This window comes from Oncorhynchus nerka, linkage group LG10 (assembly GCF_034236695.1).
Source record: "Oncorhynchus nerka isolate Pitt River linkage group LG10, Oner_Uvic_2.0, whole genome shotgun sequence".
Taxonomy (NCBI): Eukaryota; Metazoa; Chordata; class Actinopteri; order Salmoniformes; family Salmonidae; genus Oncorhynchus; species Oncorhynchus nerka.
In genome coordinates, this window is record NC_088405.1 from 41,053,083 (window position 1) to 41,074,329 (window position 21,247).

The 21,247-nt window shown below is 43.3% G+C and overlaps 1 protein-coding gene across 3 annotated transcripts in view; it reads right to left on the reverse strand.

Moving 5' to 3' along the window:
* The window catches only part of herc4 (HECT and RLD domain containing E3 ubiquitin protein ligase 4), a 30,361-nt gene extending 9,444 nt beyond the window's left edge, over positions 1-20,917 (reverse strand). Inside the window, exons 1-14 of one of the 3 annotated variants that reach the window (XM_029669893.2) lie at positions 20,642-20,917; positions 18,814-18,875; positions 18,432-18,718; positions 18,123-18,282; positions 17,810-17,886; positions 13,882-14,103; positions 13,697-13,788; positions 7,253-7,383; positions 6,823-6,983; positions 6,641-6,717; positions 6,239-6,366; positions 6,033-6,092; positions 5,672-5,783; positions 5,224-5,413 (exon numbers count right to left, since the gene is read on the reverse strand). In XM_029669893.2, the coding sequence (XP_029525753.1) occupies positions 5,224-5,413; positions 5,672-5,783; positions 6,033-6,092; positions 6,239-6,366; positions 6,641-6,717; positions 6,823-6,983; positions 7,253-7,383; positions 13,697-13,788; positions 13,882-14,103; positions 17,810-17,886; positions 18,123-18,282; positions 18,432-18,657 (1,636 nt within the window). In that variant the 5' untranslated portion in view covers positions 18,658-18,718; positions 18,814-18,875; positions 20,642-20,917. Of the gene's footprint in view, positions 1-5,223; positions 5,414-5,671; positions 5,784-6,032; positions 6,093-6,238; positions 6,367-6,640; positions 6,718-6,822; positions 6,984-7,252; positions 7,384-13,696; positions 13,789-13,881; positions 14,104-17,809; positions 17,887-18,122; positions 18,283-18,431; positions 18,719-18,813; positions 18,876-20,641 lie in introns of those variants that run through there. The other 2 variants (XM_065023366.1, XM_065023367.1) reach the window with 2 other exon arrangements.
* Positions 20,918-21,247: the final 330 nt, after the last annotated feature.

The following is a 21,247-nucleotide window of genomic DNA, read 5'->3' on the forward strand; positions in this document are numbered from 1 at the left end:
CACAGTGAGGCGAAGACTTTGAGGATGGCCTGGTGTCAAGAAGGGCAGCAAAGAAGCCACTTCTCTCCAGGAAAAACATCAGGGACAGACTGATATTCTGCAAAAGGTACATGGATTGGACTGCTGAGGACTGGGGTAAAGTCATTTTTTCAGTTTATTTTGGGTTACCCGGAAAAAAGCTTGTCCGGATAAGACAAGGTGAGCGCTACAATCAGTCCTGTGTCATGCCAACAGTAAAGCATTCAATTTTGCATAAGAACATAGCCATGAATAAAGAATGGTACCAACACATCAGAGAGCAACTTCTCCCAACCATCCAGGAACATTTTGGTGACAAACAATTTCCAGCATGATGGAGCACCTTGCCAGAAGGCAAAAGTGGCTCAGGGAACAAAACATTGATATTTTGGGTCCATGGCCAGGAAACTCCCCAGAAACAAAACCCCCAAAATTCTGACAAACTCCAAGCATTGATTATGCAACTATTTATTATTTTTATTTTACCTTTATAGGCAAGTCAGTTAAGAACAAATTCTTATTTTCAATGACAGCCTAGGAACAGTGGGTTAACTGCCAGAACGACAGATTTTCACCTTGTCAGCTAGCTTGTTTAGCCCCGGTCTGCTAACTGCTAGCTTGTTTAGCACCGGCCTACTAACTGTTAGCTTGTTAGCACAGGCCTGTCTGAATCGCCGCGTCCCCAGCCAGCCCAACCACTCACTGGACCCATATTTACTTTCAATCTCTTTTCGATTTTTAATTTGATTATACCTTCCGGTAACCTGCCTCACCCAATGTGATACGGAATCGCTATTATTTTTAGAACACATTCAAGAACCTACAGAAGCTAACTAGCTATACGCTATTTAGTCATTGTTAGCCACTGCTAGCGGCTTTTACCTTCTGCACAGCCAGCCAGTTTTTTAAACCTGGATAATACTCGCCAGTCTAGCTTCCCTGTCCCATCCACCGCTGCCCCCTGGACACTGATCACTTGGCTACATAGCTGATGCATGCTGGACTGTCCATTAATCACGGTACTCCATTCTGCTTGTTTATGTTTTATCTGTCGTCCCCAGCCGCACTCAGGCTCTGTGTGTAGTTAATCCGACCCTCTCTGCCTAGTCAACGCCATTTTACCTGCTGTTGTTGTGCTAGCTGATTAGCTGTTGTTGTCTCACCTACTGTTTTAGCTAGCTCTCCCAATTCAACATCTGTGATTACTGTATGCCTCGCTGTATGTCTCTCTCAAATGTCAATATGCCTTGTATACTGTTGTTCAGGTTAGTTATCATTGTTTTAGTTTACAATGGAGCCCCTAGTTCCACTCTTCATACCCCTGATACCTCCTTTGTCCAACCTCCCACACATGCGGTGACCTCACCCATTACAACCAGCATGTCCAGAGATACAACCTCTCTTATCATCACCCAGTGCCTGGGCTTACCTCCGCTGTACCCGCACCCCACCATACCTCCTGTCTGCGCATTATGTCCTGAATATATTCTACCATGCCCAGAAATCTGCTCCTTTTATTCTTTGTCCCAAACGCTCTAGGCGACCAGTTTTGATAGCCTTTAGCCGCACCCTCATACTACTCCTCCTCTGTTCCGCGGGTGATGTGGAGGTAAACCCAGGCCCTGCATGTCCCCAGGCACCCTCATTTATTGACTTCTGTGATCGAAAAAGCCTTGGTTTCATGCATGTCAACATCAGAAGCCTCCTCCCTAAGTTTGTTTTACTCACTGCTTTAGCACACTCTGCTAACCCTGATGTCCTTGCCGTGTCTGAATCCTGGCTCAGGAAGGCCACCAAAAATTCTGAGATTTCCATACCCAACTATAACATTTTCCGTCAAGATAGAACTGCCAAAGGGGCAGGAGTTGCAGTCTACTGCAGAGATAGCCTGCAAAGTAATGTCCTACTTTCCAGGTCCATACCCAAACAGTTCGAACTACTAATTTAAAAAATTACTCTCTCCAGAAATAAGTCTCTCACTGTTGCCGCCTGCTACCGAACCCCCTCAGCTCCCAGCTGTGCCCTGGACACCATTGATCCCATTGAATTGATCGCCCCCCATCTAGCTTCAGAGTTTGTTCTGTTAGGTGACCTAAACTGGGATATGCTTAACACCCCGGCAGTCCTACAATCTAAGCTAGATGCCCTCAATCTCACACAAATCATCAAGGAACCCATCAGGTACAACCCTAAATCTGTAAACAAGGGCACCCTCATAGACGTCATCCTGACCAACTGGCCCTCCAAATACACCTCCGCTGTCTTCAACCAGGATCTCAGCGATCACTGCCTTATTGCCTGTATCAGCTACGGATCCGCAGTCAAACGACCACCCCTCATCACTGTCAAACGCTCCCTAAAACACTTCTGTGAGCAGGCCTTTCTAATCGACCTGGCCCGGGTCTCCTGGAAGGACATTGACCTCATCCCGTCAGTTGAGGATGCCTGGTCATTCTTTAAAAGTAACTTTCTCACCATTTTAGATAAGCATGCTCCGTTCAAAAAATGCAGAACTAAGAACAGATATAGCCCTTGGTTCACTCTAGACCTGACTGCCCTCGACCAGCACAAAAACATCCTGTGGCGGACTGCAATAGCGTTGAATAGTCCCCGCGATATGCAACTGTTCAGGGAAGTCAGGAACCAATACACGCAGTCAGTCAGGAAAGCTAAGGCCAGCTTCTTCAGGCAGAAATTTGCATCCTGTAGCTCCAACTCCAAAAAGTTCTGGGACACTGAAGTCCATGGAGAACAAGAGCACCTCCTCCCAGCTGCCCACTGCACTGAGGCTAGGTAACACGGTCACCGCCGATAAATCCATGATCGAAAACTTCAACAAGCATTTCTCAATGGCTGGCCTTGCCTTCCGCCTGGCTACTCCAACCTCGGCCAACAGCCCCCCCCGCAGCTACTCGCCCAAGCCTCTCCAGGTTCTCCTTTACCCAAATCCAGATAGCAGATGTTCTGAAAGAGCTGCAAAACCTGGACCCGTACAAATCAGCTGGGCGTGACAATCTGGACCCTCTATTTCTGAAACTATCCGCCACCATTGTCGCAACCCCTATTACCAGCCTGTTCAACCCCTCTTTCATATCGTCTGAGATCCCCAAGGATTGGAAAGCTGCCGCAGTCATCCCCCTCTTCAAAGGGGGAGACACCCTGGACCCAAACTGTTACAGACCTATATCCATCCTGCCCTGCCTATCTAAGGTCTTCGAAAGCCAAGTCAACTAACAGGTCACTGACCATCTCGAATCCCACCGTACCTTCTCCGTTGTGCAATCTGGTTTCCGAGCCGGTCACAGGTGCACCTCAGCCACGCTCAAGGTACTAAAAGATATCATAACCGCCATCGATAAAAGACAGTACTGTGCAGCCGTCTTCATCGACCTTGCCAAGGCTTTCGACTCTGTCAATCACCATATTCTTATCGGCAGACTCAGTAGCCTCGTTTTTCTGATGACTTCCTTGCCTGGTTCACCAACTACTTTGCAGACAGAGTTCAGTGTGTCAAATCGGAGGGCATGCTGTCCGGTCCTCTGGCAGTCTCTATGGGGGTGCCACAGGGTTAAATTCTCGGGCCGACTCTTTTCTCTGTATATATCAATGATATTGCTCTTGCTGCGGGCGATTACCTGATCCACCTCTACGCAGACGACACCATTCTGTATACTTCCGGCCCGTCCTTGGACACTGTGCTATCTAACCTCCAAACGAGCTTCAATGCCATACAACACTCCTTCCGTGGCCTCCAACTGCTCTTAAACGCTAGTAAAACCAAATGCATGCTTTTCAACCGTTGCCTGCACCCGCACACCCGACTAGCATCACCACCCTGGATGGTTTCGACCTTGAATATGTGGACATCTATAAGTACCTAGGTGTCTGGCTAGACTGTAAACTCTCCTTCCAGACTCATATCAAACATCTCCAATCGAAAATCAAATCTAGAGTCGGCTTTCTATTCCGCAACAAAGCCTCCTTCACTCACGCCGCCAAACTTACCCTAGTAAAACTGACTATCCTACCGATCCTCGACTTCGCCGATGTCATCTACAAAATAGCTTCCAACACTCTACTCAGCAAACTGGATGCAGTTTATCACAGTGCCATCCGTTTTGTCACTAAAGCACCTTATACCACCCACCACTGCGACCTGTATGCTCTAGTCGGCTGGCCCTCGCTACATATTCGTCGCCAGACCCACTGGCTCCAGGTCATCTACAAGTCCATGCTAGGTAAAGCTCCGCCTTATCTCAGTTCACTGGTCACGATGGCAACACCCACCCGTAGCACGCGCTCCAGCAGGTGTATCTCACTGATCATCCCTAAAGCCAACACCTCATTTGGCCGCCTTTCGTTCCAGTTCTCTGCTGCCTGTGACTGGATCTAATTGCAAAAATTGCTGAAGTTGGAGACTTATCTCCCTCACCAACTTCAAACATCTGCTATCTGAGCAGCTAACCGATCGCTGCAGCTGTACATAGTCTATCGGTAAATAGCCCAACCAATTTTACCTACCTCATCCCCATACTGTTTATATTTATTTACTTTTCTGCTCTTTGCACACCAATATCTCTACCTGTACATGACCATCTGATCATTTATCACTCCAGTGTTAATCTGCAAAATTGTAATTATTCGCCTACCTCCTCATGCCTTTTGCACACAATGTATATAGACTCTCTTTTTTCTACTGTGTTATTGACTTGTTAATTGTTTACTCCATGTGTAACTCTGTGTTGTCTGTTCACACTGCTATGCTTTATCTTGGCCAGGTCGCAGTTGCAAATGAGAACTTGTTCTCAACTAGCCTACCTGGTGAAAAAAAAAGGGGATTCGATCTTGCAACCTTTCGGTTACTAGCCCACTAGGCTACCCTGCCGCCCCAACAATGGGCTGCCATCAGTCAGGATGTGGCCCAGAAGTTAATTGACAGCATGCCAGGGCGGATTGCAGAGGTCTTGAAAAAGGTTCAACACTGCAAATATTGACCCCCTGCATCAACTTAATGTAATTGTCAATAAAAGCCTTTGACACTTATGAAATGCTTGTAATTATACTTCAGTATTCCATAGTAACATTTGACAAAAATATCTAAAGACACTGAGGCAGCAAACTTTGTGGAAATTAATATTTGTGTCATTCTCAAAACTTTTGGTCACGACTATATGTGAACTTCCGACTTCAACTGTAGCAACTTACCAAGCACCTTCAGTGGAGCCTCTTTCAGACTGATGAGTGCCTTGGCAAAAGGAATGGCCAGAGTCACATATGTGTTTGGGTCGCTGAAGAGAGGACACTCTGGCAGGGTGAGGTAGAGTCTCAGCGCCTCGATGTCTGGAGGGGAGCTGCTTAGTCTGGGAATCAGGTTCTTTTCCAGACTGGCTGCAATCTGACACGAGAACACAGTGTAATGTTTAATGCTATAACAATTCATACAGAAGGGTGGCAAACATACATCTATTGTAGTTAAGTGGATAACTGTCATTTTAGCCAGCCAGACTTATAATATACCGACTCCCTTTATTTGCACCAATAATTGGAATACCCTACAATGCTAAAGCGTTGACAAATGTCATAACATGAGGATTAATATTTTTTGGTAAACCATACTTCAAAATTTAATTACTCTCAGCCATGTACAAGTCACCTGCTGTGCAATTTCTGGATAGTCATGTTGAACGACTCTGTGAAACAAGAGGCGAGCCATGTTCATGTCCACCCCTGAGCATTTACTGCTCGTGTTGTAGTGATCTGGATGGCTACACAAAACAGAGGTTCTCTTCAGTAAAACATGCATCAATGACAATAGAACATAGCAAAAGCTTTAATTCATAGAGTAAATGTTGACACTTCAGAAATCTTCAATGAACATGCAGACTGATCGTCCCATTTCAGTTGAAGGCAGACAGTTGTATCCTCCTTTCCCAAAGTTTTTCTTCAATTTTTTTTTATTTTATTATTTCAATACTTTCAGTAACATTTTCAAAGTGAAGTGTAATTGATATTACCTGCCAGCCAGAAAGCTTCCATTGAGGCAACTTGCAGAGGAAAACACAAGATCAATCTCGCTACAAGAAAAAAGTTAAAGAAAAACAGTGTTCAACACAGGCTCATGCAGATACACAATCTAGCTGGGACCCAAAAAAAGCCACTGTTCATCCATACTATAGCTAATTCTAATTTATGAGCGTATTTTGAGAAGTGAGGATTTTACTTGGAAATCTCTTGTGGGAGTCTTCCGTGTGTATAATGGTTCAGCCATCTCTGAGTGAGATCAGCAGATAAGGTGCATATGTGTCTTCTGGGATCTGGTATTCTGATGTCGTCAGGCACCAGAGGGTTCTAGCAGAATAAATTGTATTAAATTACTTAGAAATGACAAAAAGTAAACCATTTCACTATCATGAACATGTAAATGGTAAGCATTGAAATGTTTTCAGCACGTGCAAGTCTTTCTGACATGTTTACAAACTGTATCACCAAAATCCACAAATAGGATTGGCAACATTTCATGTATTAATTTCTCTCGTGTAAAAATAAATAAAACATTTGTTAGCGCAGAACCTTAGTTATGAGGACTCTTGATAAATTAGGGCTGGTGGGGTATGAAAATGACCTGGGGAGTGTAACAGTGGGCAAAGCTCTGGTCCCCTCCAGCATAGATCCTCTTAACACAGCAGCCCTGCTCCATGTCTGGAATATAAAGTTATAATCAGTCTTCTGAATCAAAGATTCAAATCAGATGCAGAAACTTGAAGTGTTTACCTGTGGAACCCGTCTGAGGGGGCCTGCACTAACCTGCGATTGTGGGCGTCGGGCCATTGTAGGCCACCCAGGGGCCTTTGACTGGGGCAGGGCTGTTCCTGTTGGATGTGGAGCGTGTACCGAGCTGCCCGTTCCCACCCAGCCCAAATGAATCCATCTTTCCAGAGGAGGGGATGAAGGCCAGAGTGTGCTGTCTTGAAAGGACATACAAAATATCACAAATGTTTCTCAAGACACCATGTGTTCTATGATATTAGTGTTTTAGGAACTTTGAAATGTCAGCCCAAATACTTGTCTCCCCCAGATACCATAGGTTTCAGATGAATGTATTTCCCCTCACGCTACACATGATTTTCAAAATCTTTCTGGAGACTATGGACTTGGTGAATCTGCTTTGTGTATTCTAAAACAGACCAGTGCCACATTTGAAAGCAGAGACAGCGCAGCAGACAGTGTGCTGTACCTTCCACAGGATATCTGTGTGACTACATTTCCCATGAGCTCAAACACCTTCCTGGGGTTGATCTCATGGTTTGTAGTGTTATGTCCAAGCTGGCCATACCCTCCTGCTCCAAATGTAAACACACCTCCTTCCTATGAAAGAAACAAAACAAAATCTTAAGGAGGTGAAAGGAGTTTCAGAATGTACACTAAACAAAAATATAAATGCAACATGTAATGTGTTTGTCCCATGTTTAATGAGCTGAAATAAAAGATACCAGAAATGTTCCACACACACACAAAGCAGGTGTGGCATATCAAGAAGCTGATTAAAACAGCATGATCATTACACAGGTGTACTTTCTGCTGGGGACAATCAAAGCCCACTGAAATGTGCAGTTGTCACAACACCACAGATGTCTCAAGTTGAAGGAGTGGGCAATTGGCATGCTGACTGCAGGAATGTCCACCAGAGATGTTGTCAAAGAATTAAATGTTAATTTATCTACCATAAGGCGCAGTATTTGGCAGTATGTCCAACTGGCCTCACAATAGCAGACCATGTGTATGGGGTCTTGTGGGCGAGCGGTTTGGTGGGGTTAATGTATGGGCAGGCATAACCTACGGACAACGAACACAATTGCATTTTATTTATGGAAATTTGAATGCACAGAGATACTGTGACGAGATCCTGAGGCCCATTTTCGTGCCATTCATCTGCCACCATCACCTCAGGTTTCAGCATAATGATGCACGACCCCATGTCGCAAGAATCTGTACAGAATTCCTGGAAGCTGAAAATTACCCAGTTCTTCCATGGCCTGCATAGATGTTATCCATTGAGTATGTTTGGGATGCTGTGGATCGACATGTTCACGACAGTGTTCCAGTTCCTGCCAATATCCAGCAACTTCGCACAGCCATTAAAGAGTGGGACAACATTCCACAATCAACAGCCTGATCACATTATGCGAAGGAGAGGGGTCGTGCTGCATGAGACAAATAGTGGTCACACCAGATACTGACTGGTGTTCTGATCCACGCCCCTACCTTTTCGTTAAGGTACACTACATGACCAAAAGTATGTGGACACCTGCTTGTCGAACATCTCTTTTTTTTCCCACCTTTATTTAACCAGGTAGGCTAGTTGAGAACAAGTTCTCATTTGCAACTGCGACCTGGCCAAGATAAAGCATAGCAGTGTGAACAGACAACACAGAGTTACACATGGAGTAAACAATTAACAAGTCAATAACACAGTAGAAAAAAAAGGGGAGTCTATATACAATGTGTGCAAAAGGCATGAGGAGGTAGGCGAATAATTACAATTTTGCAGATTAACACTGGAGTGATAAATGATCAGATGGTCATGTACAGGTAGAGATATTGGTGTGCAAAAGAGCAGAAAAGTAAATAAATAAAAACAGTATGGGGATGAGGTAGGTGAAAATGGGTGGGCTATTTACCAATAGACTATGTACAGCTACAGCAATCGGTTAGCTGCTCAGATAGCTGATGTTTGAAGTTGGTGAGGGAGATAAAAGTCTCCAACTTCAGCGATTTTTGCAATTCGTTCCAGTCACAGGCAACAGAGAACTGATGTCATAAGGTGAAAGCACCAATTTGTAAGTCGCTCTGGATAAGAGCGTCTGCTAAATGACTTAAATGTAAATGTAAATGTAACTGGAACGAAAGGCGGCCAAATGAGGTGTTGGCTTTAGGGATGATCAGTGAGATACACCTGCTGGAGCGCGTGCTACGGATGGGTGTTGCCATCGTGACCAGTGAACTGAGATAAGGCGGAGCTTTACCTAGCATGGACTTGTAGATGACCTGGAGCCAGTGGGTCTGGCGACGAATATGTAGCGAGGGCCAGCCGACTAGAGCATACAAGTCGCAGTGGTGGGTGGTATAAGGTGCTTTAGTGACAAAACGGATGGCACTGTAATAAACTGCATCATTCCAAAAACATGGGAATTCATATGGTGTTGTTCACCCCTTTGCTGCTTTAACAGCCTCCACTCTTTTGGGTGGCTTTCCACTAGATGCTGGAAGATTGCTGCAGGGGCTTACTTCCATTCAGCCACTAGCATTAGTGAGGTTGGGCACTGATGTTGGGCGATTAGGCCTGGTTCGGAGTCAGCGTTCCAATTCATCCCAAAGGTGTTCGATGGGATAGAGGTCAGGGCTCTGTGCAGGCCAGTCAAGTTCTTCCACACCGATATCGACAGACCATTACTGTATGGACCTTGCTTTGTGCACGGGGGCATTGTCATACTGAAACAGGAAAGAGCCTTCCCCAAACTGTTGCCACAAAGTTGGAAGCACAGAATCGTCTAGAATGTCATTGTATGCTGTAGCGTTAAGATTTCCCTTTATTGGAACTAAGGGGCCTAGCCTGAACAATTATTCCTCCTTAACCAAACTATAGTTGGTACTATGCAGTCGGGCAGGTAGCGTTCTCCTAGCATCTGCAAAAAAACAGATTCGTCCGTCGGACTGCCAGATAGTGAAGCGTCATTCATCACTCCATAGAACGCGTTTCCACTCCTCCAGAGTCCAACGGCGGCAGCTTTACACCACTCCAGCCAATTCTTTGCATTGCGCATGGTGATCTTAGGCTTGTGTGTGGCTGCTCGGTCATGGAAACACATTTCATGAAGCTCCTGATGAAGTTATTGTGCTGACGTTGCTTCCAGAGGCAGTTTTGAACTCGGTAGGGAGTGTTGCAACCGAGGAAGACGATTTTTAGGCGCTACGCACTTCAGCTGTCCCGTTCTGTGAGCTTGTGTGAGCTACCACTTCACGGCTGAGCCGTTGTTGCTCCTAGACGTTTCCACTTCACAATACAGCCCTGACAGTTGACCGGGGAAGCTCTAGCAGGGCAGAAATTTGACAAACTGACTTATTGGACAGGTGGCATCCTGTGATGGTGCCACGTTTAAAGTCAGAGCTCTTCAGTAAAGCCATTCATTCTACTGCCAATGTTTGTCTATGAAAATTGCATGAATGTGTGCTCGATTTTAAACACCTGTCAGCAACAGGTGTGGCTGAAATAGCTGAATTCACTCATTTGAAGGGGTGTCCACATCCTTTTGTATAGATAGTGTATCTGTGACCTACAGATGCATATCTGTATTCCCAGTCATGCGAAATCCATAGATTAGGGCCTAATGAATTTTTTTCAATTGACTGATCTACTTATATGAACTCTCTCAGTAAAAACTTTCAAAATTGCTGCATGTTGCATTTATATTTTTTTTCAGTAGGAATGAAATAATGCACAGTGCCTTCAGAAAGTATTCATACCCCTCTACTTATTCCACATTTTGTTGTGTTACAGCCTGATTTCAAAAGGGATTACCTTTTTTTCTTCTTCTCCCTCACCCATTGACACACAATACCCCATAATGACAAAGTGAAAATATGTTAGATATTTTTGGCAAGTTAATGAAAATTAAAAGACAGAAATATCTAATTTACATAAGTATTCACACTCGAGTCAACACTTTGTGAAAGCACCTTTGTCGGTGATTACAGGTTTGAGTCGTCTTGTGTATGTCTATCAGCTTTGCACATCTGGATTTGGGGATTTTCTCCCATTCTTCCTTATAGAACTTGAGAAAATTTGCTAAGTAGGATGAGGAGCGACAGTGAACGGCCATCTTCAAGTCTTTCCACAGATTTAATGGGATTCAAGTCTAGGCTTTGGCTGGGCCACTCAGAGACACTTGTTCTAAAGCCATTTCAGTGTTGCTTTGGCTGTATGCTTGGGGTCATTGTCCTGTTGGAACATACTCTTTGCCCCAGTCTAAGGTCATTTCCACTCTGAAGCAGGTTCTCATCAAGGATTTGCCTATATTTGGCTCCATTCATTGTTCCCTCTATCCTTACCAGTCTCCCAGTCTCTGCCACTGAAAAGCATCCTCATAGCATGATGCTGCCACCACCATGCTTCACGGTAGGGATGGTGTTAGACGGGTGATGAGCTGTGTCTGGTTTTCTCCAGACATAGTGCTTTGTATTCAGACCAAAGAGTCATATTTTTGTCTAATCAGACCACAGAATATTTTGCCTTATGAGCAGTCTTTCACGTGCCTTTTTGGAAACTCCAGGCGTGCAGTCATGTGCCTTTTTCTAAGGAGTGGCTTCCGTCTGGCCACCCTCCCATAAAGCCCAGATTGGTGAAGTGCTGTAAAGACTTGTTTTACTGGCAGGTTCTCCCATCCCAACCAAGGAACTCCATAGTTCTGTCAGAGTTGTCATTAGGTTATTGGTCACCTCCAGGGAGAGTCTTGGTATTTCCATATTTTTTTCCCATTTCCTAATCAACACTATAAATTGTTTAATATCCTTCCCCAGATATACACTGAACAAAACATTGGGAACACCTGCTCTTTCCATAACAGACTGACCAGGTAAAGGCTATGATCCCTTCTCACTTGTTAAATCCACTTCAAATCAGAGGTGAAGGGAAGGAAACAGGTTAAAGGATTTATAAACCTTTAAAAGATTGAGCCATGGATTGTGTATGGGTGTCATTCAGAGGGTGAATGGGAAAAACAAAAGATTGAAGTGCCTTTGGAATGGGGTATAGTAGTAGGTGCCAGGCGCACTGGTTTGAGTGTGTCTAGAACTGCAAAGCTGCTGGGTGGACTCCAACCAAGTTGTAGTGCCATCTCAAGGATGATCAAAGGAAATTGAAAGTACATTAGCTCAATTTGGAGTGTCATAGCAAAGCGGTGTGAAAACTTACAGTAAAAGTCCAAAGTTTGGACACACCTACTCATTCAAGGGTTTTTATTTTTACATTGTAGAATAATAGTGAAGACATCAAAACTGAAATAACATATGGAATCATGTACAATTTTTTTTTTTTTTATCAATATATATTTGAGATTTTATATTCTTCAAAGTAGCCACCCTTTGCCTTGATGACAGCTTTGCACACTCCTGGCATTCTCTCAAACAACTTCATCTGGAATGCTTCACCAACAGTCTTGAAGGAGTTCCGACATATGCCGAGCACTTGTTGGCTGCTTTTCCTTCACTCCGCGGTCCAACTCATCCCAACCCATCGCAGTTGGGTTGAGGTCAGATGATTGTGGAGGCCAGGTCATCTGATGCAGCACTTCATCACTCTCCGTCTTGGTCAAATAGCCCTTACACAGCCTGGAGGTGTGTTGGGTCATTGTCCTGTTGAAAAACAAATTATAGTCCCACCCAAGCGCAAACCAGATGGGATGGCGTATCGCTGTGGTAGCCATGCTGGTTAAGTGTGCCTTGAATTCTAAATAAATCACTGACAGTGTCACCAGCAAAGCACCCCCACACCATCACACCTCCTCCATGCTTCACGGTGGGAAACATGTGGATATCACCCGTTTACCTACTCTGCGTCTCACAAAGACATGGCGGTTAGAACCAAAAATCTCTCATTTGGACTCAGACCAAAGGACAGGTTTCCACCGGTCTAATGTCCATTGCTCGTGTTTCTAAGTCTCTTCTTATTGGTGTCCTTTAGTAGTGGTTTCTTTGCAGCAATTCAACCATGAAGGCATGATTCACGCAGTCTCCTCTGAACAGTTGATGTTGAGTTGTGTCTGCTACTTGAACTCTGTGAAGCATTTATTTGGGCTGCAATTTCTGAGGCTGGTAACTCTAATGAACGTATCCTCTGCAGCAGTTAACTCTGCATCTTCCTTTCCTGTGGCAGCCCTCATGAGAGCCAGTTTCATCATAGAGCTTGATGATTTTTGCAACTGCACTTGAAGAAACGTTTAAAGTTATTGAAATGTTCTGGATTGACGGCCCTTCATGTCTCAAAGTAATGATGGGATGTCATTTCTCTTTGCTTATTTGAGCTGTTCTTGCCATAGCCCTATTTGGTAAAAGACCAAGTCCATACTGTCTTCTGTATACCGCCCCTACCTTGTGTTGTTACAACTGATTGGCTCAAACGCATTAAGGAAAGAAATTCAACAAAGTAATTTCTAAGAAATTAATTGAAAATGCATTACAGGTGGCTACCTCGAATCTGGTTGAGAGAATGCCAAGAGTGTGCAAAGCTGTCATCAAGGCACAGGGTGGCTACTTTGAAGAATCTCCATACGCGTTATTTCATAGTTTTGATGTCTTCACTATTATTCTACAATGTAGAAAATAGTACAAATAACTAAAAACTCTGAAATGAGTAGGTGTCCAAACTTTTGACTGGTTCATTTTCAATAAATATGCAAAACTTTCTAAAAATGTTTTTTCACTTTGTCATTATGGGGTAGTGTGTCTAGATGGGTGTGAGAAAAAGAAAGAAAACAAAACTATCATCCATTTTGAATTCAGGCTGTAACAAATCATTTTGAGTAAGTCAAGGGGTATGAATACTTTCTGAAGACACTAAGTGTAGTTATACTTAAGAGTACACTACTACATACAGCTACTACCTCACTGTGTAAGAGGAAGTTACCTTTGTAAGTGCGGCAGTGTGGTCCTCCCCACAGCAGATGTAGATAACCCTCTGTGACCTGAGGGACTTGAGCTGGGCTGGATAATACCGATCTGAAATATTATTTGGTTTAATGTTATATCTTCTGGCTTCTTTTCAAAACAGATTAACAGTGAGTCACAGGAAAGTTGCTTAGTCAGTCTTACCATTGTTGTCATTGAGGCCGAGTTGCCCAAACTTGTTGCGCCCCCAGCCAAATACGGCCCCTGAGAATGTGAGGGCAAAGCTGTGAGCACCCCCTGCTGAGATCTGGATGAAGGGAATCCCCTGTAAAGACTGGATGACTTGGGGAGTAGAGATGCCTTGTCCAGCTACTCCCAGCCCTAGTTGTCCGTATCGGTTTTGTCCCCATGAATAGACTTGGCCTCCTAAACAAGGGAACAGATTTGAAGTATTTAATATAAGATGGGAAACCTAATCAAGCAAATCGTTCAGAAAATTCCCTGTTTAAGTCAAATCAAACCAGACAGAAAGTGAATGCATAATCTGGAGTAGTCTATTATGCCCGGGGGGAAATTCAAATTAGCTGTGTTCGAAGTCCTTGGGTGCATTTGGATAGTTTCTGAGATGTATATTTTTTCCCCTTTCCTAAGTGACTTTACCTTGACCTCGTTTGAAAACGTCAGAGTTTAAGGTAAAGATGGGAGGGACAGTCACTAAAGCCGGGTGTACACGACTTTCAGAAATAAGTAAATAAATATATCACTGAGCCTCTCCCATTAAACAACTATTTTTCCTGTCGTGTCGCTCACACTAAACGATGTGGCACAGGCAGAGGTCACAACACTACAAGATTCTTTACTAGGTCGTGAGGATTCTCCGTACCTCACTGTCTCGCCAAAACAATGATGTGATAACATTTTAAGTAGCTATAACCAGATGTAGCTCAAAGCAGCCTTAAGCGTGAATGTCTAACTGGAAAGAGTTTGTCATACAGTGTTGAAATACTGTATCTAGCCAACATTTTGAATTGAATAACATTGCTTGTGGACTTCAGAGCTGTAACGATTTGACACTTTGGCGAGTACAAAACACATGCTAGTAGTAAGCCTAGTCGACGCGCTCTCTCAAATATACACATTCTGGATGATGAACTTAATCATCGCACGGACTTCTTTTCTGGCGAGCTCTGATTGGCTATTGCTGATCGTCCAAACTTGTCATTGCACATCCCACACTGCAGATTTTGTGCCGATAAAATGAAACATTTGAAACTATTGGGGTGTCTGGGACTGCTCAAAGATGAGATCGGTAGCCCACGGATTGAGTCTCTGACACGCTCACATTAAACGAGCGTCAGTAACGTCCGCATGCCACGAGTAGGCAACAACATTGAGATTTTGTCTCCGATCTTAAAAACTTGTCTGGGACTGCTAAATTGGGCCAAATCTGTATAGTGTACACCCGGTTTAAGGAAAAGCAAGAAGAGGATAGGGTTTGATTTAATCTGATCCTCATTCATGCCTCACTGATAAAAATGTATTAGTCACATGCGCCGAATACAACAGGTGTAGGTAGACCTTACAGTGAAATGCTTACTTACGAGCCCCTAACCGACAGTATGGTTTCAAAGAATACGGATAAGCGATAAAAGTAACAAGTAATTAAAGAGCAGCAGTAAAAAAGAGCAATATATGCAGGGGGGTGCCGGTACAGAGTCAATGTACGGGGGCGCCGGTTAGTTGAGGTAGCATGTACATTTGAAGTCGGAAGTTTACATACACCTTAGCCAAATACATTTAAACTTTTTCACAATTCCTGACATTTAATCCTAGTAAAAATTCCCCATCTTTGGTCAGTTAGGATCACCACTTTATTTTAAGAATGTGAAATGTCAGAATAATAGTAGAGAATGATTTATTTCAGCTTTTATTTCTTTCATCACATTCCCAGTGGGTCAGAAGTTTATGTACACTCAATTAGTATTTGATAGCATTGCCTTTAAAATTGTTTAACTTGGGTCAAATGTATCGGTTAGCCTTTCACAAGCTTCCCACAATAAGTTGGGTGAATTTTGGTCCATTCTTCCTGACAGAGCTGGTGTAACAGAGTCAGGTTTGTAGGGCTCCTTGCTCGCACACGCTTTTTCAGTTCTGCCAACAAATTTTCTATGGGATTGAGGTTAGGGCTTTGTGATGGCCATTCCAATACCTGGACTTCATTGTCCTTAAGCCATTTTGCCACAACTTTGGAAGTATGCTTGGGGTCATTGTCCATTTGGAAGACCCATTTGCGACCAATCCTTAACTTCCTGACTGATGTCTTGAGATGTTGCTTCAATATATCCACAATTTTCCTACCTCATGATGCCATCTATTTTGTGAAGTGCACCAGTCCCTCCTGCAGCAAAGCACCCCCACAACATGATGCTGCCACCCCCATGCTTCACGGTTGGGATGGTATCCTTCGGGTTGCAAGCCTCCCCATTTTCCCTCCAAACATAACGATGGTCATTATGGCCAAACAGTTCTATTTTTGTTTCATCAGACCAGGGGACATTTCTCCAAAAAGTACAATCTTTGTCCCCATGTGCAGTTGCAAACCATAGTCTGGCTTTTTTATGGCGGTTTTGGAGCAGTGGCTTCTTCCTTGCTGAGCGGCCTTTCAGGTTATGTCGATATAGGACTTGTTTTACTGTGGATATAGATAACTTTGTACCTTTGCTGTTGTTCTGTGATTGATTTGCACTTTTCGCACACCAAAGTACGATCATCTCTAGGAGACAGAACACGTTGTCTTTGACCTGAGCGTTCTGACGACTGTGTGGTCCCATGGTGTATATACTTGCGTACTATTGTTTGTACAGATGAACGAGGTACCTTCAGGCGTTTTGAAATTGCTCCCAAGGATGAACCTGACTTGTGGAGGTCTACAAAAAAATGTTTGAGGTCTTGGCTGATTTATTTGGATTTTCCCATGATGTCAAGCAAAGAGGAACGGAGTTTGAAGGTAGGCCATGAAATACATACACAGGTACACCTCCAATTGACTCAAATGATGTCAATTAGTATATCAGAAGCTTCTAAAGCCATGACATAATTTTCTGTAATTTTCCAAGCTGTTTAAAGACACAGTCAACTTAGTGCATGTAAACTGACCCACTGGAATTGTGTTACAGTGAATTATAAGTGAAATAATCTGTCTGTAAACAATTGTTAGAAAAATTACTTGTGTCATGCACAAAGTAGATGTCCTAACCGACTTGCCAAATCTATAGTTTGTTAACAAGACATTTGTGGAGTGGTTGAAAAACGAGTTTTAATGACTCCAACTGAATGTAAACTTCCGACTTCAACTGTAAGTGCTACGGGTCGGTAGTCATTTAGGCAGGTTACCTTTGTGTTCTTGGGCACAGGCACTATGGTGGTCTGCTTAAAACATGTTGGTATTACAGACTTGGACAGGGAGAGGTTGAAAGTGCCTTGTGAATGTTGACCTGTCTAAAGGTCTTACTCAAATCGGCTGCGGAAAGTGTGATCACAGTCTTACGGTACAGCTGGTGCTCTCATGCACATTTCAGTGTTATTTGCCTCGAAGTGAGCATAGAAGTAGTTTAGCTCGTCCGGTAGGCTCGTATCACTGGGCAGCTCTCGGCCATGCTTCCCTTCGTAGTCTAATGGTTTGCAGGCCCTGCCACATCCGACGAGCGTCAGAGCCGGTGTAGTACGACTCGATCTTAGTCCTGTATTGACGCTTTGCATGTTTGATGGTTCGTCGGAGAGCAAAGCGGGATTTCTTATAAGCTTCCGGGTTAGAGTCCCACTCCTTGAAAGAGGCAGCTTTCTGCCACTTTCAGATGTCACTAAACTGAAAAAGCATGAATGAAGCAACATTTTATTTATCTATCCACATGTATTGAACAAACTCACCATAATGATGATAATTTAGTGGCATTGAATCGTGTTAAGTAAACGTTTCAGAGAATTTCCCACAATTATCTTTAGGCTGAGTTCTGCTGAAAACCGTCAAAGGATAGTCCTGTACATCCTTGGCAAAGGGAAGTAGGTAAGGACTGATAGAGCATCCTTTCATTTTTCCTTGCTACCCGTCAAAAGTCACCAAATGTCCCCTTACCTCTAGACAGAGCATGGGAGTGCCGATATCCACAGGCTACCTGAGCAATTTCTACATCTGATAAACTCTTGATGTTTCTGAAAAAAAAAAAAAAGTCCATTAAAGTAAAGTAATCATTATGCTGTTGTGAAATATATCTATACTACATGTCAGGCACGTCACAAATCACTTATTTTAATTTTTTAAATACCACAATGCAAAGAGTATCGGTACAAATGGGGTCATGTTCATACACGTTGAGTTGTACGCATATCATTTATGAACAGGATTATGCTTGAACTCCCTGAGGACTTTAAAGTATTATTTTATTCACCTGGGCACACGTACACATTCTTCGAAGTTTGCAAGGCCCAGCTGTCCATCTGTGGCCAAGCCCCATGCAAACACTTGTCCTTTGTCATTCAGTGCGAGTGTATGGGCCTCCCCACATGACACTGCCACAATGTTCTGTGCATCTAGTGCCACAACCTGCTCTAAGGGGAACACAAAGCATTTAACATGTTTAACACATGTTTAACACATCGATTTACCACAGTTAATCTAAAGATAGTTTTCAACCAAATACGGCGTTAGACTGACCCATTTTGGTTTAATTAGAGTAAGGGGAGCATGCAACACTTACCTGGTTTCTTTCGAGACTTCTCGTGCCCCAGCTGCCCAATGTCATTGCAGCCACAGGTGTACACAGTCCCGTCTCCCAGTAGAAATGTGGTGTGCCGTCGGCCACATCCGATATCACACACCTGCTTCCCATGAAAGAAATCACATTTCCGGGGCTCCACCACAATCTCCTCATCGATCCCGCCCAAACCTAGCTGACCGAAGGAAGCATTTCCCCAACACAGCATTGCCACCGCCCCCCCTCTAGCCCCACTCCTGGTGTGGACCAGGTCAACAGGATTACAGTCCCTGTGAAAGGATGAGAGAAATAGCGAAGAGTCAAATAAATTACATGACGAGGTCTGTTACGGAGCACAAAATTGTCAACATCCAGAAATACATACGTTGTGGCAAAGAAGTCCTGATATCAAGTTGTGTACACTTGGGCCATTTGTGACTGGGGCATCTGTGATGGAAAGCACCAGAAACAGACTGAAATAGTCTTGTAAATACTGTCACATTACACAACAGATTGAATGACCACAGAACAGCATTCCAGAGTTTGTGTGACATCATCCTGTGCAGTGCACTAAATTAACCCTTGAATCATGACAGTGAGGATACCTCCATTTTTTATCTAGGGTTGATTAATACCCTACTGATCCTATAATTCACTCACTTCTGTAACAGCCCGCATTTAGGCTACTTAAGCAGAAGAATGAATGCCCCACCCTTTGCTGATAAGGAATGTTTAAAGCACTATTTTAGTGATCTGATGAGGTATTTTTATGAGCGAAGATGTCTCATTGTTAACTTATATGAATGTGTGATGTTTATCTAGTGCTGTATATGATTTATATGAATATAAAAGGCCTCACAATGCTGGAGGTGTGCGGTTATTCTCAAAAAGGTGCTTAGTATCCCCTAGAAAGGCCTGGAACATCTTTACTGCAGTGCAGTTCAGATTCTTATCTCACGTGTTGATAGACACCAGTTAAAATGTCACTGAAGTGTCAGTTGTGTCTGTTGTTTTCACAAGTAGAAGTCCAGGTCTATCTACTTGCTAAATGACTTCATGGCATTCCAAGTGTGATAGCCTGGAATCTGCTCTGACAGAGTAGCTAGCTAGCCACTATAATTAGAATGCCTCTGTCAGGTGTGCGTGTTGTGTCTCATCATGGGTCTCACCATAAACATAATCCAAAAATGGGTGCGGTAAGTGGTTTACCCCATGGAGTTCCCCATTAGATCAAGGGGATGAATGAATTACTTATATATATATATATATATATATTTTTTTTTTGCACTAACAGGGCCCTACACCCTCACACATAACATGCACATATATTTATACAGACTACACACCCACTCACATACAAGCTGCTGCTACTCTGTTTATACTATATCCTGTTGCCTAGTCACCTTACCCCTATACATATCTACCGCCATCACTCCAGTATCCCTGCACATTTTAAATATTGTATTGGAACTGACCCTGTACTTTGTGGAATGGCTTGTTTAATAATAATATTTAAAATGGTTTTGTTCCCCTGACACTTGCCCTAGAATACTTGTATAATTCCATGTTGTAGAAGCAAATGTCTTAATGTCACATGCACAAGTAACGTTACAGTGAAATGCCTTTCTTGCAAACTCAACCCAATAATCAATAACGATGTAATACTTACTTATTGAGTTCTTCATTTCTCGTGGGTTTTTTTCTAGTATTACATCTTTATTGATTATTGGGTTGAGTTCGCAAGAAAGGCATTTCACTGTAACGTTACTTGTGCATGTGACATTAAGACATCTGCTTCTACAACAACATGGAATTATACAAATATTCTAGGGCAAGTGTCAGGGGAACAAAACAATTTGAAATATTATTATTAAAAACAAACCATTCCGCAAAGTACAGAGGTAACTTACCATCTAAAAAGGGAACATTATGATGCCTCCAATTATAAGGGCTGTACTATTATTTCACGACACAAGTCAGCTAGTTAGTTAACATTTTTAGCTAGTTAACGTTAGCCAGCCATCTAGCTACAGCGATCCACCGTTCAGTTGTCCGCGGGCAGCACGGCAGTGCCTGCGTTCTAACTGGCTGTTAATCAAGACAGAGCTTCACAGGTAAGTTATATGGCTAACTAGCAGTTAACCCACACTAGCTGCCTAAATAGTTAAATATGGACAAACCCCGCCTATGTGCCGCAAATGGATTCAGCTTACCTGTTGCTAACCAATGCAATGGTGGCAAACGATGGCACGCACGAAAGGTCTGAAATGTTTTTCTTGTATTAGCAAAATTTCGATGACCAGACTTGCTCGGAATGTGTACAATGTAGATAGTCATTGAGATCAGGCAACTGCTGGCGCCACATACCAAAATCGTTTGCTATGCACTGTCATATTAATGACTGTAGCTTTATATGCCGTGTCATACACACAGAAGAAGAGCTCTCGAACATACGGTAATCAAAGACTGTAATGTTCTAGAGTTTTTAGAAACTGGATGTGACGACAAAGCCACCCTCTTCTTCTTCTCTGGTATAATGATGTGCGTTCCGCCACCTAATGTGCGGGTGGATGACAAAGATCCCAAAAATAACAAATTAATGCAGCGTAAAAAATATCCATACAAACGATCAAAAATATATTTTAACTAAACAAAATCAACCTTCTTTTCTGTTAAAATCCAAAATTCGAATCAGATCCCTAGACAGGCTCAGAAGGATCCTGTGAGGGCGAGACGTTTTCTGGCGACAGTAGACCTTGCAGTGAAAAGGTCTTGGAGCCCCAAAAACGTATCGGCTGTAGATATAGTGATGCCCAACT